Below are 19,470 nucleotides of genomic sequence, written 5' to 3'. Positions count from 1 at the left end.
GATAAGATATTCAAGATGACATAATCCTCCAACATTCACTTTCACAAAACATCTTGGCCTTCCCCTTAAACACTAAAGTACAAGAAAAGGAAAAAAGTCTGAATAACAATGGAAAAGCTTCAACTATCCATAATACAGATGTCTCTTTTACCAGTTTTACATATTTTCTGTTTGTAATTTCTATGTATGAAGCATCTATGGATTCAATATAATAAGCTTATGATGCACAGGAATCCAATTCTGCCCAGTCTTGCATACACAGCAATATTACTGTTAATAGCAGTAGCCTTTTTTTTATTAATGATGGTAAAAACATAATCTGTCCTGTTAAATTGGACACATTCCACCACTAAACAGTTTGTACATAACAAATCAAATGCTTGTTGATCTTTAGATACTTACAACAGCAACAGCATCACTGCTGATCACTTTGTCCACATCCATGACCACATAGTAAGCCATGTTGGTCAGGATGTAGATCACCATGACAACGGGCATGGAAATGGCGATGGACAGCGGCAGATTTCTACAAGAAATTAGAGAAACGATTTATCAAATCTCAAGTTCTCAGTTGTACAGTTTATCTGTGAAAATGTGATGATTTCTGTGACTATTTAAAATTAATTAAAATAAATTAATTTAAAATTAAAGTTGATGTTTTTCTTTTTGTACAGTTACATATTAGTTCACTGCAGGATTAGAAGGAACACAAAACACAAATATAGTTTTTTCTTAAAACATATTTCTGAACGTCTGCATTAGTACCTCTCTGGGTTCTTGAGCTCCTCTGTGATGAAGTTGAGAGTGTCCCAGCCAGAGTAAGAATAGAGTGCAGAGTACAGAGCCAAGGAAATGTTACCGGCATCCAGCTTAGAGCCTCTGAATGAGTCCTCAAAATTCTGGTCACAACCTTCAACAACACAGGTTTAGTAAAGTAAGAAGAGTTACACATTTTTATTTTCATGACTGCACACAATATGTAAAGTAATAAGCCATTTACTCACAGCTCGTACTTCTGTCAAAACATTTTAAACCCCACATATGATGAAAATCACCTTGTGTATATTTACAAAAAAATATCAAATTTTGGCTAATGTTTTTTGATAAACTGGTGTCAAGTTGGATAATCACGATGTCTACACAAGAATATTATGATGAACAATGAAACTGGAGAGCAGGGACATGGACAGCACAGGACACGATGGTGCCTTCAGATAATGATGTCTGTCAGCCATCGGAGATGGACTCATCCAGCTACCCAAATAGGTGACAGAAGTGAGAGATTTTCTGGTGTGGAAAAGGATCTGTGTACAAAGTTTTAAAGTGTACAGCAGCAGATCATTCACAGGAACAGCATCCACCACAGCTCCCTGAGGTGAAGCAGTCAAGTGCCTCATTCCTGGAACACCTCCCTTCTGTGGCCAGCCCCATCTCCATTTTGGTGCTCCCCACATGCAAACCCGGAGAAAAAAAATCAGCATAAAAATATAGCATAAACCCATTTATCACTCATCTTCAACCTCTTATCCGAAACCGGATCGCAAGGGCAACAGCTCCAGCAAGGCACCACAAACTTCCCTTTCCCATGCCACATTAACCACCCCTGACTGGGGATACCAAGGTGTTCTTAGGCCAGTATGGAGATATAATCTATCCACCTAGTCCTGTGTCTTCCTCGGGGTCTCCTCCCAGCGGGATGTGCCTAGAACACCTCCCTAGGGAGGCGCCCAGGGGCCATCCTTACCAGATGCCAGAACCACCTCAGCTGGCTCCTTTCAATGTGTAGGAGCAGTGACTCTACTTTGAACTCTTCACAGATGGCTGAGCTTCTCATCTTATCTTGAAGGGAGACGATAGCCACCTTCCTGAGGAAACCCAATTTGGCCACTTGTCCCTGCGATCAAGTTCTTTCGGTCATGATCCAACCCTCATGACCATAAAAAAAGATTAAGAAACAAAGACTGACCAATAGATCAAGAGCTTCGCCTTTTGATTCAGCTCCCTTTTCATTACAACAGTATGGTAGAGCGAATGCAACACTGTCCCTGCTTCAGCTAATGCAGCTAACTGCTAACCAATAACTTTCAGTATTGTCTCCAGGTACACTCTCAGCTACTAACAAGCCGATTTTGAGTTTAACCACCACCAATGCTTCTTAAAAAAAAAAAAAAGAAAAAAAAAAAAGTCATTTGCAAAACCAAAAAGTCTGTTAAGTTGTAATTCAGGTCGACAACCATGTGATATGACCAGGCGCCAGTAGATGGCAGTGTTCTATGCATTTTGGCCCTGGTTATATCACACGTTTTTCAACCTGAATCAGAACTTAACAGACTTGTTGGTTTTGCAAATGCCATTTTTTTTTTCAAATGAACAAAATGACATTTTTACAAAAGCACATTTATTTGTCAACACAAACACACGTTACATTCAGTTGTGTTGGCTTTTACATAGAATGAATTAGTCAAACAATCAGTATGAACAGAGGCTCAGTGTACCCATAATCCCTTTGGACATCTGTGTTAATGTTCAAATCTTGAGAATTAGTGCATTATTTTAAAATTAACAGATATGTGTTATATTTTCACTTCATACATTTTAAGAGTTGACATTAATGTAGTTATTCTATCTGGATTAATTTGATTTATAAATCAAAACCATAAGTCAAATCTGCTTTCCTTTTCAAGATGTCTGCCTCATGGCAGTCACTGACTTTTGTTTTTTTTTGTTGCAGCCTGGTGGCCAGGCACCTTCTGCTGGGGTAGAGTTGAGCTCAGCTCCTCTCAGCTGCCTCACTGCTGCAAAATATGTAGCAGACAGGAGCCAACAGGGTTTATAAATGTTTTTCATCCTTACTAACTATGTAAAAAAATGTTAGTCAAAAATGACCAGAACTAAAGAACTGAAGCTAATTGGTTCGCTGATGGTTTTTGAAGTTAGTTGAAAAGTTAATCCGCTAACAAAAAGTTAGCTTTGCTAATTATTGGTTAGCGGATTAGCAAAACTGTGCCCACCACTGCTAATGACATACAGAATGACCAAAATCACACACAAACCTAGGCTATTGTTCAGTACAAATGTTCACAGGCCTACACATGCAGTCTATAGCATCAGGAGAAAAATGCCAATGGCAGGCATAGGGAAAATCTGTCACCTACCATTGATGTCTTCATAATAGCACAATGCACCTGTTGTTGTGATTAAGAGCAAAAACATCAATGATTTGGTCGCTGTCCAGAGGTCGTGTTCTCTGAGGGGTAAATGTCAGGAGTGACACCAGGTCACTGGTTTAGCCATGCTTTCTGCTGTTCCTCAGGTAGTTCTTTAGGCAACACAGACTTCACTTCTTTCCAGTTCCACTCATGCGTATTTGGGCAGAAAAAAACAAACCATTTCAGCAACTTGAAACTACACTCACTACAGTACGTCATCATTGATGCTTAAAAACTCATCCATGCCTTTGTCTCCTCTAGGCTTGACTACTGTAACTCCCTGCTCTTTAGGATCTCTGGAAAAAACTTCAAAGGTTCCAATACATTCAAAACAGTGCAGCGAGAATTCGTAAACAGGAACACCTTACACCTATTCTCCAGAATCTTCACTGGGTCCCCATCACTTACAGAATCAAAAATTTTAAGATTGCTCTCATCACCTACTAATGCATCCATGGCAATGCCCCCACACATCTCAAAGACCTCCTCATTCGCTACACATCCTCCCATTCCCTTCGTGCATACAACACTAATCTTCTCCATCCCCCTTGCACCAAACTTCACACCATGGGAGACAGAGCCTTCTGTTCAACTGCCCTACATATTTGAAACTCTCTCCGTGACCATCTGAGGGCTCCAGACTGTTGAAGCTTTAAAAAAATCTTCAAGACATACCTGCTTAGAAAGGCCTATCACAGGTCTCAGTAATTTGAATCCGTTGTATCTTAGTCTTTTTATTCTATTATTTTATTTTGGTTTTCTTCTGTTTTTATTAAGGTGCATTATAAATGAAATTTATTATTATTATTATCATGACATTGTTGAATGTGGTGTCATTAAACATCACGCATCACACTCATTTTGTGTAAAACAATCAGTTTAAGGGTTTCATTTGGAGAACAGTTTTCAGCAGTGGTGACGAATCCTGGCAACAGGATTTTATTTCACCCGTGTGCCAGCTTCTAAAGTTTTAGCTTTCATTGCTACATTGATTAGTTCCACATCTTTTTCTCCATTTTTTGTAGAAGCGTTACAGCACTACATACAGGCCTGGCATAAGTACTACAGCATTTTCACACGGTTTCACTGTGAGAATGGAGATATTTCTTGAATGGAACACTTTTTGAAAATGACAAAGAAAAAGATGGTATAGCAGAAGTTCAATTTCACTGGAGACAAGGCCTTGAAAACATGGGATGAAATTAAATAAATGAGGAATTATTTTCCTCTATGCTATGACAAATCCAGGGGGCGCTCTAGCGGCCCCCTGGCGCCACCCATGGTTTCATATAAGCACGTACCAAGTCTACACTCATTGTGAACCTTTCTGTGTAGATCGTATCCAAGTACTGTGCCTCATAAATACCAGACAACCTCCGTGTTTGACTTTCGACCAGGTTTTTGGTATCTATGGCTCAGTCAATCTCAAGTGACAGATGAAAGGAAGCCACCACCACTGCATTTCACTGTGTGTACGATACGCTCCTGAATGTTCAATAAGAGCTGTTCTTCCTCCCTTCAACTTGCACAACAGCACCTTTTTGATTTGCATGTCTGATAGACCTCCTCCAAAACTCCTACCTTGTGCGAGCTTAACCAGGCCTGTCATGACAATGACGATCAGAGCCAGAACTTTGGGTACGGTGGAGATGACCTGAAGAACAGCTCCCCATTTAACTTTTATACAGTTCACACTGGTCAGCAGACCTGCCGGAGAGAGGGATGAGGTGAGGAAACAGAAAGAAGCACAACACTTCAATAAAGAGTGTGATGCATGTCATTAAGTAGCTTCACAGAGCGAAAGGTTAGCAGCAGACAGTGGTTTCACAGCAGATGGAAGACAACTGAAATGTAGTGAAAATCAGTTTTTATAGCACCTCAAGCTCTTCTCCTAAACCAGTTTTTCCACAGTTTCAAAATTTTTGTGGTGATCTGGTTTTCAGTTTTAGTTAATCAACTCCACCTTCTCCCACGGTTCTTCGGGTGTCTGACAAACTGTTAAAATTCTATTTATATTTATATAGCATCAAACCACAAGTCACCCCAAGGAGCTTCACATGGATAAGCCTCACCAACCATTTTACCCCTGAGCAAGCACATAGGAGACAGTGGAAAGGAAAAACTACCTCTGGAATTTTTAGAGAAAGAAACCTCAAGCAGACCAGACTCAGAGGGGTGACCCACTGCTGAGGCCATTCTAACAGTACAGAGATCAAATAAACAAAGTACAAACAAAGTCGCCTAACATGCAAAAAAAAAGTTCAAACTCAAGTACAAAGTACAAACACCTGTACTTATCAACCCCCTGCATTTATTCACATTTACAAATTTCAGTTCATTTCAGATAAATCTTTTATTCAAAAAAGTTTAGAAATGAATGAAAGACTCAACAGGACAACCATGCTGGGAGTTACAATTATAACGCAGTGCTAAAATACCCTTGGCCATGTGAACATAAAAATAGGAAACAGAATGTGATCTCTTAAAATAGGTCAAGGTTAGCCATCTTTGAACGTGTCCAAGGTCTTTGTCCCAAGAATGTTCCCTGTGAAACTGAAGACCCTGGCAGTAATTAGACTGGACTTATGCTGAGCACAGACAGATGGGCGGATGGATGGATGCAAGGCCTTTGCAATACCCCATGTCCATATTTTGGCCTCGGACAAAAATCCACCACATACTCAAAACTGCAACAAAACAATGCCACTACTAGCATTAACAACATTAGTAATTGCAACCTACTTTAAATTGTTGGTATATCAGTGGTAGAACAACATTTAAACAAATACGGCCGGGAAATAGATGCAATTTTCCAACTATAATGAATTATGGTAACCCTACATCATTGCTGGTTAATGCCGACCCATTTGTTTACCGCAAATATTGTGCACACTAAATGGTCTTGATAAACAAGTAATAATATTACCAACAATCTGTTGTGAGAATCAATAAATTGCAGGGATGTATTTTTTAAGGACACCATAAAATTTTAAGGTTCAGAAAAATATGGCTCAAGTTAATTTTTTTCTATGAATGAAAGTGCAGTTTCTCTCAGACAATGCAATTGTCAAAGAATAAAAAACAAACACACACAGGGTTTGTTAACCACAATGTTTTAATATGACTAAGGCTGTAAAAAGTTTTTTTTTTCCCCATTAATGAAGACTTACCCCACAAGGGGACTTTAAAAATTGTAAACTTTTTAAATTAAGGTTTTACTATAAGAAACACAAGGTGATTAATGCCCTCTTATAGAGTGGATCATTCTAATAGATTAAAATGGGATCATTTTAAGTTCCAACATAATGAGGCACCAGCTACACTGTTGTCATAGACATCTCTCATCTGCTAACAGACTGTGATGAAAGTGCTCCACTACATGATGAGACCAGATTTAAAAACTGCTGCACACCTTTGTGAGCAAGTGGCTTTACTTCTGCAAGCAGTCACAACATATAAACAAGAGTCCTTTCTTCATTAATGCAAATGCATACAAGAGGGTAAACCGGGAATAGCTGTGTTTAACGGGAAAGCTTACAAATGATAGCAACGGCGATGAGACGGACGGTATCATAAGGGACAGGACAGGTTGGGTAGAAGGGCTGGACAAGGTAGATGGAGAAAGTCAGCGCCTTCACTGCCTGATCTGCTGGCCATACAATCAGCAACGATGTCCACAGTCTGCAAGGGTAACACACATAATTAAATACGTGGTATAAATGGTAAACTACATTTTAGAAAAATAGCATTGGCCTTTAAACACTTTTGGGAAACTGTTTTTAAAATTTTCATGCATTTTACACAGAGAGTAACAATTCCACAAGAATAGATAATATGTCTGAGCAGTGGTGGGCACAGTTCCGCTAATCCACTAATTAGTGAAGCTAACTTTTATTAGCTGATTAGCTTTTCAGCTAACTTTGAAAACCATCAATGGACCAATTAACTTCCACTAAATTTAGTTCTGATAACCTTTAGACCGCTAACATCTTCTTGCGGGCATAGTGAATAAAGTTTAACAGTTAAAAACAATTGTAAAGCCTAAAATCACACATTTTAGCTCCTGTCTGTTACGTATTTTGTGGCAGACAGACAGCTACGAGAGGTAGAGCTGAATCCTCTCCCAGCAGAGCTGACCTGGCTACCAGAGAGAAAGGTAGAGAAGAAAAAAAGATAATTTATTTTCACAACCTTAAAATCTTGCAGGTTTGTCACAGAAGATTTCCAAAGCAAGGTAGTTTTGACTTATGGTTAAAATTTTAAACAAACTAATTCTGGACAGGTTATCGAAATTAATGTCACCTCTGTCATTTTTGGGTGATTCTTAGACTATGGGCACTTATTATGTCCTTTGATCATATTGTATGAAAAACAGAAAAAAGGGGAAATTTCACACTTTTATAGTTATCTTTACAATGAAAGTGTGTTAAGAAATTTGTTCTAGTAGTCTATGATGACTTTTTCACCTTTTTTCAGCATCATTATATGCAAATATTGCCGTTTTGTGCTTGTCTCACAGCCAGACTTTTGATCTTCAATGATAAAAATGAATGGTAAAGAAACGTTTTTTTCTAATGTTTTAAAATATCTCTGAATAAAATATCAGTAAAATAATCAAAACATAATTGGGGTATTCAATGTCATACAACTGTTGTAATTTTTTTTTTAAACAAAATGTAGTTGTCCCACACTATTGCCGTAATTTCCACCACAACACTGTAATGTCCCTTTAAACAGTTTGTATGAAAGATTGTTTGGGTAGTTTCTATGGAGATAAACAGTGACATCAGAGCACATGTATATAGCGCCAAATCACAACAAACAGTTGCCCCAAGGCGCTTTATACTGTAAGGCAATGGTGTGGTGGAAATTACATTTACAAGGCCAATAGTGCCCGTAGTTAAAGAATCACCCTTTTACAAAGTGAAAATATCAGCTATATGTTTTAGTTTTAAAGTAATGCACTAATTCTGAAGGTTTGAGCGTTTACAGACACACATGCCAAAAGGCATTATGGGAAAATAAGCTTCCTGTCATCAGTGGTTGGTCTGTTTATTTATATGTAAAAACCAACACACAAATTACTGTAACGTGTGTGTTGGTTTTTACAAATAAATCTGTATTTGTAAATATGTCATTTTTTTCATTTGTAAAAAAAAAAAAAAAGGCAATTTGAAAACTGAAAATTCTGTCATGTGTGATTCAGCACGTATAGCAAATGTGTGGCAATTGGTATTCACACTCCCATACAGTAGATAGCAGTTTTCTACATAGACATTATATACGGAGACACCTCATAACTTGCTGCAACGTAATCCAATGTGCCACCATATTGGATGAGTCTCTTCACAACAGACTAGCACCAGAGTCAATGGAGAGTGAGCAAATTTGCCGGTATTTTGTGCTGCTTACGGTTGCAATATCCGGCGCACTATTCAATTCAATCATCTTATAATGCGCCAAATCACAACACAGAATAATTCAATATAAAAATTAAATAAATAATTAAAAATGAATAAAAAATTCAAATACATAATTAAAAACAGAAGTAAAAGAATAAAACAGATAAAAAATAAAAACTATTCATAAGAAAGAGAATCAAAATGGGTTTTAAGTCTTGACTTAAAAATGTCCACGGACTCCGACTGCCTCACAGTCACAGGAAGACTGTTCCACAGGGTGGGTCCACGATGAGAAAAAGCTGTTTGACTCACTGACTTCTTCACCCTGGGAACAAGAAGTCAGCGGATAGAAACCAGATCGCGTGGGATTACCTTTCACAAATAGGATTTAACAATAATTTTGGTTATTTTAGCATTTTTTAATATTATGTCATCATAACAAATGATTCTTACGTATAAAGTTATTACAGCAGGAACTGGTACTCTCTCATTAGCTGTGTTTCCATCCAACTAGTATCAGGACTCTTAAGCAAATTTTTGTTAATGCTGCAAAAGGAAGAGTGTATTTGAGCCCATTTCTATCCACTTGTTATGCGCTTTTGTTTCACAATTCTTTGAAATTGAGAACCATCATTTCATGCTTCAGTCATGTGTGGTGTGTGTATTTCACAAAGTAAGGCTGCACCACATCACAAAATGAACTACACCGGAGTTACAGAGTGCCAGCACACGCAAGAAGCTGAGCAAAACAGTTCTTTTTCAAGGGTTTTAGCTCTCCAGCTCCAGTTACAAGCCTAACAAGGTAGGTAACACTGGAATGACCTGGAACTTTCTTTGCCTGGCCTTGAAAAAATGTTCATCTTTGTAACAAAACCTAGTGAGCGAAGCAGAAGTAATGTCCCCTGTATGTGTGTATGTGAGAGAGAGAGAGATAAATAAATTCAAATAAACAATCCAAACTTGTTTCTTTACTAAATTATAAAATTCATTTATACATTTATCTATATGCTGTAGCATATGTCTTTGTTAAACAGCAAAAGACAAAATCTTTCAGCATGAAAGTATGTATTTTTAATGTGTGACAGCATCATAACTGAGTATCTGCTGTTTCTAACAAACCAAACCACCAAAATTTATGAATTATTGTAGTTGGTATACACCTTCCTCAGTACAAATACATGCAGTGGGGGCGCAGTAGGGACCCATCCATCAGCTGGCTCCATCAGCTCCAATAGGCAGCGGCAGTCCATGAGGCGTGTACGCACACTCTCACGAGCGCCACTAGCTTAGCTTATGACAAGCTAGAAGTGGACGCTCTCATTTTGGCCGAACAACTTTCCACAGTTTCTGGGGATTCTGTGTTAGTAGGCGCCTGCGGCGGATGTGCTTGATGAATTCCTGTGCAAAAAGTAGTTCAAGATAATTGTGATATATTCCTGTGAGATAATGAGTATATCTCATCTAAATCAATTCTAAAATTATAAAGAGAACTGAAGTTTTAAGAGTAGCCATAATAAATTTGAGAAACTTAAAAGTTTATGAGCACTGTAAACATAGACACGATGGAGTTTGATGCTGAAGAGTTCAGAAAGATATGACTGGAATGTTTTGATTACCATTTACAGTTGGAGATGAAAAACTTGTGTTAACTTCGTGTTAAAGTCAGAACAAGAAGCTGCACTGAAAGAGATTTATCTGGGAGAAAGAGACATTCTGTGTGTTGTCGCTCCAACAAGAGCAGCACTCTGAGCAGATTGGTGTCTACATATATAATGTCTATGGTTTTCTATGCATTTTTAAGTGAAAACGTATAGAACAATGTTTAGAACACTGCCGTCTACTGGATGAGAGTGTGAATACCAATTGCCACACATTCGCTATACCTGTATTTTCTTTTTTCGTTTCCCTTCCTGGTTGCCAGGTCTCTTTTGGTGAGAGAAGGCTTGATCTTTAAATTTTGAATTTAATCAGAAGTATCAGTAGCTGCCAGTGTACTGGAGTCAATACTAAAAATTATCGGTTTAGCTGTAACTTCCTCTAAATCTTTTTTAGGGATTTATCGGTTTAGCTTTATAAAAATTAACTTCTCACTTACCAAATTAAGAGTTATCAAAGCTAACTTTTTGGTTAGCTGTGCCTACCACTCGTATGTCTGAGTGGAATGTAACCACCAACTCCATCAGAAATGAACTTGACAGAAAACACTTAGTGTTTAAAATAAACAAAATCTTTAAAAAGAGGAAGGAACAGCAACAACAACAACAACAAAACAGAATTCATTCAAGTATTGTTGCACTGTGTCATTCATTAGAATGTACAGAAGTATCTTTTTTGTACACCAAGTATAGAAAAAAAACCTTAAATTGATGCCCCAACTTCCTAATGTTTCAATGCAAAGAAACACCGCTCATAAAAGTGCATGATGTACAATTTATAATTTGCATACATCCTTATGTCTTCAACATTAATAATATTGTTTGGCAATGACGTGGAGTTTAGAAGTAGAAACAAAATAATTCTGATTTGGGTGCTTATAAAAACTGATATGGGTGGTTTGTCACGTTTTCGCTCTGATCAGGGCTTTGATTCTATTTTTGCTTTTTTCTTTTTCTCACCTTCTGTTCCCGCTTTGATTTATTAGTTGCTTGTTTACGTTGTGTGTTTATTCTATGTTCCATTTTGCTTTGTCACTTTGTTCTTTGTCAAATCTAGTTTTGAGTTCAATCTTTTTGTTATAGAGCTCAGGAGTTTGGTGTTTTGCGTACTCCTTGTCAGTGTTATGGATTTCAGATAGGAGGTCTAATTGGTCTTTCCGGGATTTTCTTTTCAAGTTTGCTGTATATGAGATAATTTGGTCTCTCAAATAGGCTTTGAGTGCTTCCCAAACTGACAGTGCAGATATATCAGGAGTATTGTTGGTTTCAAGAAATAGAGAGATCTGTTCCTCCATAAACTTGATAAAGCTATCATCTGAGAGTAGTGTAGAATTAAATCGCCAATGTCTTGAGGGGTTTGGGATCCCGGGGAAATTAATTAACACTGTCAGAGGAGCATGGTCGGAGATGACTATACTCTGACAGTAACATGAGCTGACTTGGGGAACAATTTTGTCATCCACAAAAAAATGATGTATCCTGGTGAATGGGGGAAAAGAAGGAATATGCCCTATCATCAGGATGAAGATGGCGCCAAACATCGGAGATTCCGCCCTCTGCCAGAAACGATTGTATGTACGAGGCTGATTTAGTCCTCAAAGCTGGCTTGGAGGAAGAGCGATCTAGTACTGGATCCAACCAACAATTGAAGTCCCCGCCCATGATTAGGTAGCGCGAGTCCAACTCTGGAAGCTTGGAAAGTTTTTTCAAAGAAGATAACATCATCCGCATTTGGTGCGTAAATGTTGACTAGGACAACACTGGTATCAAAAAGTTTCCCAGAGACAATTAAGAACCTGCCATCTCTGTCAGCCATGATGTGAGTTGGTTCAAACAGTACATCACTAGACATGAGAATGGCCACCCCCCCTTGCCTTAGCCCGGAAGGAAGAAAGAAAACACTGCCCTGCCCATTTGGAAAAAAATTTAGAGTGCTCAGAAGAATGCGAGTTTCCTGCAGAAACACGATTTCTGCCTTTAATAGTTTGAGATGGGTTAGCACCTTTTTCCTCTTAACAACATGGTTCAGACCCCTGACATTCCAGCTCACCAAATTAACTTGCCTAGCCATTGCTATTTAAAGGAGAAAAAGAAAGGGAAGGAAAACTATATACGAGGTCTATTAGAAAAGTATCCGACCTTATTATTTTTTTCAAAAACCATATGGATTTGAATCACGTGTGATTGCGTCAGACAAGTTTGAACCCTCGTGCGCATGCGTGAGTTTTTCCACGCCTGTCGGTTGCGTCATTCGCCTGTGAGCAGGCTTTGAGTAAGGAGTGGTCCACCTCGGCGGATTTTCATTGTCAGGAAATGGCGGAAAGATTTGGGATTTTTTCCATCAGAATTTTTTCAGAAACTGTTAGAGACTGGCAGCTGGAAACCATTAGAAAAATTTATCTGGCTTTCGGTGAAAATGTTACGGGCTTGGTAGAGAATAAGGAGTGTTACTGTCGCTTTAAGGACGGCCCCCAGCGGTTGTGGGGCGCACCACGCTCCGAAGCCGCCATCGACAGGCTGAACGACCATTTCATTTCTAAACGGATGGCTGTCTGGATCCGTGACCATCGTGTGCCATTTCTCTGGTTATCACAAGAGCTGGACATCAACCATTTTCCGGCAGATTTCACTTTTAACAAGAGATTTTGTCATGGAAAGCCGAGCGGAGGCTTCGCGCGTCACGATGGATTCGCTACTGGAGCGAGACAAAACCACCTCCGTTTTGGTCTCACAGCACGGCTTTGAGATGGCGTTCAGACAGCTGTCGGTGGTTTTTCCATCGAGTGATTATCCGAGAAATTGTGGATGTGCCTGGACATGCCAGAACATGTCCCGTGAGGCTTCATCACGGCGTTGCTGTGCGCCATGCAGCACCGCCGCAACGTGCAAAGCCTCCGCTCCTCTTTCCATGACAAAAACCCCTGTAACAGTGGAATGTGCCGTTCATTCCCAAACTGGACGCTGTGTTTTATCTGGGACGTCGTCTGACTAGCACAGGAATTGTGAAAAGACGTGGACATCAGCACTTTTTCGGCACATTGAGACAGATGTGCGGAGAAATTCCACACTCGACAGCCTTAGCCTTTAGCTTGTTGTAGCCCTGCTCCAGAGCGCCGAGTTTAGCCTCCATCTCCTCCAACTTGTCACTAACTTGGTTCGCTTCGGCTTCCAGAGAGGTCAGTCTCTGTCCGTGGTCGGAGATGGTTGTTTGAACACAGTCTAGCTTAGTTTCAAGGGAGATCATGGCCATTTTAAACTCAGCGGAGAGGACTCCTTTATGCTCCTCCAGTAACTTAGCCAGGGCTGCCATGTTAGCATCTGCCGACTCGTCGTCTTTTTACCCGTCTTTCCTGGCTGACTTTGACGCCATTCAGACTTCGGGCAGTAGTAGATTGGTAATAAAAGCCGACGTTGCTATGTGGCCACACAGTCCTTGTTAAATATTAATTTACATCGAAATGTTGCGGGAGCATGAGCGACGAGCATCTACTCTATTCGTGACCCGGAAGTCCTCCCATCCACCCTGTAAATTTTCATCCCCAAAACTAACACCTGTATCAAATCAGATCTGCTCGTTAGTCTGCATCTAAAAAAGGAGTGATCACACCTTGGAGAGCTGTTGCACCAAGTGGACTGACATGAATCATAGCTCCAACACGAGAGATGTCAATTGAAACAAAGGAGAGGATTATCAAACTCTTAAAAGAGGGTAAATCATCACGCAATGTTGCAAAAGATGTTGGTTGTTCACAGTCAGCTGTGTCTAAACTCTGGACCAAATACAAACAACATGGGAAGGTTGTTAAAGGCAAACATACTGGTAGACCAAGGAAGACATCAAAGCGTCAAGACAGAAAACTTAAAGCAATATGTCTTAAAAATCGAAAATGCACAACAAAACAAATGCCACAATTTTTTTTCCTGATTTCTTATAGTGTTTCTTAAAGCCAGAAAGTTGCCATTTGAAATGACTTTAGTTTTGTGTCATGTCTGTGATCTGCTTTTTTTTTCTACAAAACTAAACAACTGAATGAACATCCTCCGAGGCCAGTGATTCCATAATTTTTGCCAGGGGTTGTAGACCCCATTCCTACCAGGCTGCTCAAGGAAGCCCTACCATTAATTAATGCTTCGATCTTAAATATGATCAGTCTATCTTTATTAGTTGGCTATGTACCACACGCTTTTAAGGTGGCAGTAATTAAACCATTACTTTAAAAGCCATCACTTGACCCAGCTATCTTAGCTAATTATAGGCCAATCTCCAAACTTCCTTTTCTCTCAAACATTCTTGAAAGGGTAGTTGTAAAACAGCTAACTGATCATCTGCAGAGGAATGGTCTATTTGAAGAGTTTCAGTCAGGTTTTAGAATTCATCATAGTACAGAAACAGCATTAGTGAAGGTTACAAATGATCTTATGGCCTCAGACAGTGGACTCATCTCTGTGCTTGTCCTGTTAGACCTCAGTGCTGTTTTTGATACTGTTGACCATAAAATTTTATTACAGAGATTAGAGCATGCCATAGGTATTAAAGGCACTGCGCTGCAATGGTTTGAATCATATTTATCTAATAGATTACAATTTGTTCATATAAATGGGGAGTCTTCTTCAGAGACTAAGGTTAATTATGGAGTTCCACAAAGTTCTGTGCTAGGACCAATTTTATTCACTTTATACATGCTTCCCTTAGGCAGTATTATTAGAAAGCATTGCTTAAATTTGTATTATTACGCAGATGATACCCAGCTTTATCTATCCATGAAGCCAGAGGACACACACCAATTAGTTAAACTGCAGGAATGTCTTACAGACATAAAGACATGGATGACCTCTAATTTCCTGCTTTTAAATTCAGATAAGACTGAAGTTATTGTACTTGGCCCCACAAATCTTAGAAACATAGTGTCTAACCAGATCCTTACTCTGGATGGCATTACCCTGACCTCTAGTAACACTGTGAGAAATCTTGGAGTCATTTTTGATCAGGATATGTCTTTCAATGCGCATATTAAGCAAATATGTAGGACTGCTTTTTTGCATTTGCGCAATATCTCTAAAATTAGAAAGGTCTTGTCTCAGAGTGATGCTGAAAAACTAATTCATGCATTTATTTCCTCTAGGCTGGACTACTGTAATTCATTATTATCAGGTTGTCCTAAAAGTTCCCTGAAAAGCCTTCAGTTAATTCAAAATGCTGACTAGAAGGAGAGAGCATATTTCACCCATATTGGCTTCTCTTCATTGGCTTCCTGTTAATTCTAGAATAGAATTTAAAATTCTTCTTCTTATAAGTTTTTGAATAATCAGGTCCCATCTTATCTTAGGGACTGCATAGTACCATATCACCCCAATAGAGCGCTTCACTCTCAGACTGCAGGCTTACTTGTAGTTCCTAGGGTTTTTAAGAGTAGAATGGGAGGCAGAGACTTCAGCTTTCAGGCTCCTCTCCTGTGGAACCAGCTCCCAATTCGGATCAGGGAGACAGACACCCTCTCTACTTTTAAGATTAGGCTTAAAACTTTCCTTTTTGCTAAAGCCTATAGTTAGGGCTGGATCAGGTGACCCTGAACCATCCCTTAGTTATGCTGCTATAGACTTAGACTGCTGGGGGGTTCCCATGATGCACTGAGTGTTTCTTTCTCTTTTTGCTCTGTATGCACCACTCTGCATTTAATCAGTGATTGATCTCTGCTCTCTTCCACAGCATGTCTTTTTCCTGATTCTCTCCCCTCAGCCCCAACCAGTCCCAGCAGAAGACTGCCCCTCCCTGAGCCTGGTTCTGCTGGAGGTTTCTTCCTGTTAAAAGGGAGTTTTTCTTCCCACTGTCGCCAAGTGCTTGCTCACAGGGGGTCGTTTTGACCGTTGGGGTTTCTCTGTAATTATTGTATGGCTTTTGCCTTACAATATAAGGTGCCTTGGGGCAACTGTTTGTTGTGATTTGGTGCTATATAAATAAAATTGATTTGATCCTTGTCATTTGATTGGTGCTTTGTATGCCACATGCCATGGATTAGTTGTTCCATTTACTGTGCAAATATGGTTCTTTACATTTTGCACACTGCGAACCCTGCCCACTCACACACTAGTGGGGGCGATGTTTGGATAAATATGGCAGAGTTTGTTTTGCTGGCGGATGACGATTTGCACAAGCTAATTGATGGTGCTAATTCTTCTAACAAACAAAAAACAAATCCACTGCGTCATAAGCCGTCAGTTGGCATGAAGAGCTGTTAGGATGAAAATCTGGACAAATTTCGGACGCGATTTTTCCGCTGGTTTGAGGAAGTACACAAAGTCTTTTTTTTATAAGTATCACAGACTACATTGTCAGAATTATTTTTGAAATATCTAGTTGTTTTTCCAAGTTGATGGAGAACAATTTTGGACTCCTGTTAAAAGTTTGTGTTGGACTGTTAATGTCAAAGCACCAGTGACAAACACCAGAATGCAAGTACCTTTTCTGTTGTTTATAAATTCACATAATGTCAAATGACAAGGATCTATTTTAGCCCTTGTATAAAACAAATAATGAATTGTTCTTACATTCTTTCAATGGAACGAGTATTTATTTCAGTGTAAGATGGAACATACCTTTCAATGAGGCAAAGCCAAGTTGAATGGGACGTTCCATCTTTCACCTCATACCACTGAACTCATAAACAATTATTTGTATAACATTCACTTATCTCCGTAGTGACAAGAGCTCATGGAGTCATGAAGTCAGTGGACAAGGACCACTGACCATGTTTTATCATTCTGTAAATGGAACAAATATTTGATAAGATGTAAGCTGGAATGTTCCGATCCATCTTTCACCTCAAAAATATTCATACCATTGAACTCATAAGCATTCATTATTTGTATAATCTGATGAGTGACCTCCAGATTTTAGGAGTATCATACTACATAAACCCAACACACTTGTAAATGCCCCAAGTTGTTTTTTTCCCATATAATCTTACAATAGAGACAAAACATGGTTTTCTCAAAGTATGATTACTCCTAATAACTTTATTTTCATTTGACAGTTGCAGCATAGGAATTTAATTAAAAAAACCTTGAGATAAATGCTGAGACTTTATTGTGTACAGCTTCTGGATAAGAAAAGACAAAGAGTAAGACAGGATAAAACTACATACTGAATAAAAGCCAAGAAGCCTCCAAAGGACTCCAGGATGTAGGCATAGGAGGCTCCAGATTTACGGATAGTTGTGCCCAACTCAGCAAAGCATAACGCCCCAAACACCGAAAACACACCTCCAACGGCCCACACGACCAGTGACAAGCCAAATGAGCCTGTGTAGATCAGAACCCCCTGAAGAGCAACAGGTACCAAGACATATGTGATATTGAACACAAGAGAAACCGTTTATCAATAAATACAAAGAATGTTGGGGGGGGGGGGTTAATGAACAAATGAGCGTTTCCTACCTTTGGCGAGATGAAGATGCCAGAGCCGATCATGTTGCCCACAATGATACAAACACCATGAAGGAGAGAGAGCTCCTGCTTCAGTCTCACAGCACTCTGAGACACAGAATCTACCTCAGCAGCCATACGTTTGGTTTACAGTCCTTCAACTTGGAACACTCAGCCGATAAAAAAGGAGTCGTTCCCCAACTCAAATCAAAGAACTGAAGGAAAAGACAAAAGTGAAACCAAACTGCACGTCTCCACTGGGATATCTGCAAGAAAAAGGAAGATAAAAAGAAAACAAGGAACATTTGATCCAGTGCAATTTGGAGAGCATTGAGGTTCAGCATGCCCTGTTATTCCACCGTAAATGCATGAAAATATCAGTGGGATGCATTACTGCATAACTACGCTCACATTTATATGTTGTTTTAAATTTAAAAAGCAGCAAGTGCAGACAAACCTGTAAAAGTAAAATAAAATGTTGAATATGGTTTTATCTGTAAAAACCAAAGTGCAACAAAAACCAGAGAACACAAATGGATCAGACACACAAATTTTAAACAACTACTAATTACACCAGGACATTTTTCTAATCACATCTGGCGTACTAAAAAAATAGGGGTGGGAATCACGGCAACACCAAGTTCAAAAGTGGCTCAAAGTTCAATTACGATTCAGAGGACTGTGATGCGATTATAAAACGACGAGCCGAGTTACCTGTTCTACGCACGGGTAATAGAGATGAATTTTAGTCATGTCATTGGATATTTCATGTCACTTTAGTTAAGTTGTAGTAAGTTGCATTGCATTTTTTAATTTTTTGAAAAATCAGCAATTTTAGCTAAACAATGGACACTGTGCTGCAATTCACCGGGGGAGTTTGGGGTTTTAATTGTTATTGTGGTCTATGTTAGTTATTCATTTATTGTTTTTGTAGTTCAGTTAGTTGCCAGTTTAGTTAAGTGTCATGTTGTTATTACCATCAGTAAAAAGAGTATTGCTTTTGATGTCTTCTACCACCATCTTTTTGTGAATTGTTCTGTAATTTATGTCTGTAACATGGCCCAAGCAGAGGCTCACCCCTTTGAGTCTGGTCTGCTTAAGGTTTCTTCCTCAGAGGGAGTTTTTCCTTACCACTGTTGCTCTGGGGGTTAGTAAGGTTAGACCTTACTTGTGTGAAGCGCCTTGAGGCAACTCTGTTGTGATTTGGTGCTATATAAATGAAAATAAATTGAAAAATTGAAATTGCATTGTGTGTATGTTGTCATCATTAATTTTCATAGAGCAATTTGTGACATTCATGAGACTCAAGTAAATGATGATAAAAAGGTGACAGCATGTCATATCACTGCAATGCTCTGCCATGCTGCACACAGCAGGTACATTTCAATTGAAAAAATGTGCGCTTTAAATTGTGCTGGCCTGTTCAGATTGTAAAGTCCATCCTAGCCAGCTGCTACTTTGTAGTAAGTAAAGTGTGACACTTGCTACCTGAACTGAGTAGCACATGAAATGCGAAAATAATTACTGTGGCTGTGCATAGCAAACACAAACCATGCCACATATATACATACATAGATAGACTTTTATATTTACAGACTGTTACCAATTCTACGCATGGTAATAGAGAAGAATTTTAGTCATGTCATTGTATATTTCATGTCACTTTAGTTAAGGTGTAGCAAGTTGCACTGCAATGTGTGTATGCTGTCATTAATTTTCATAGAGCAATTTGTGATATTCATGAGACTCAAGTGAATGATGATACAAAGGTGATAGCATGTC

General features: G+C 39.1%; 1 protein-coding gene across 2 annotated transcripts in view; it reads right to left on the bottom strand.

Moving 5' to 3' along the window:
* LOC117502301 (Y+L amino acid transporter 2-like) overlaps nt 1-17,949 on the bottom strand; it is a 34,888-nt gene extending 16,939 nt beyond the window's left edge. For both annotated transcript variants that reach the window (XR_004558260.1, XM_034161351.1), the window contains exons 1-6: nt 17,701-17,949; nt 17,409-17,584; nt 6,748-6,890; nt 4,791-4,916; nt 766-910; nt 403-526 (exon numbers count right to left, since the gene is read on the bottom strand). Coding sequence is in view for 1 of the 2 variants with exons in the window: in XM_034161351.1 (XP_034017242.1) it covers nt 403-526; nt 766-910; nt 4,791-4,916; nt 6,748-6,890; nt 17,409-17,584; nt 17,701-17,826 (840 nt within the window). In the remaining variant the exon portion in view is untranslated. The remainder of the gene's footprint in view (nt 1-402; nt 527-765; nt 911-4,790; nt 4,917-6,747; nt 6,891-17,408; nt 17,585-17,700) is intronic.
* Nucleotides 17,950-19,470: the final 1,521 nt, after the last annotated feature.

The sequence above is a fragment of the Thalassophryne amazonica genome, chromosome 20 (genome assembly GCF_902500255.1).
Source record: "Thalassophryne amazonica chromosome 20, fThaAma1.1, whole genome shotgun sequence".
Taxonomy (NCBI): domain Eukaryota; kingdom Metazoa; phylum Chordata; class Actinopteri; order Batrachoidiformes; family Batrachoididae; genus Thalassophryne; species Thalassophryne amazonica.
The sequence above is the reverse complement of the archived record's forward strand: the minus strand, read 5'-3'. Positions and strand labels throughout refer to the sequence as shown.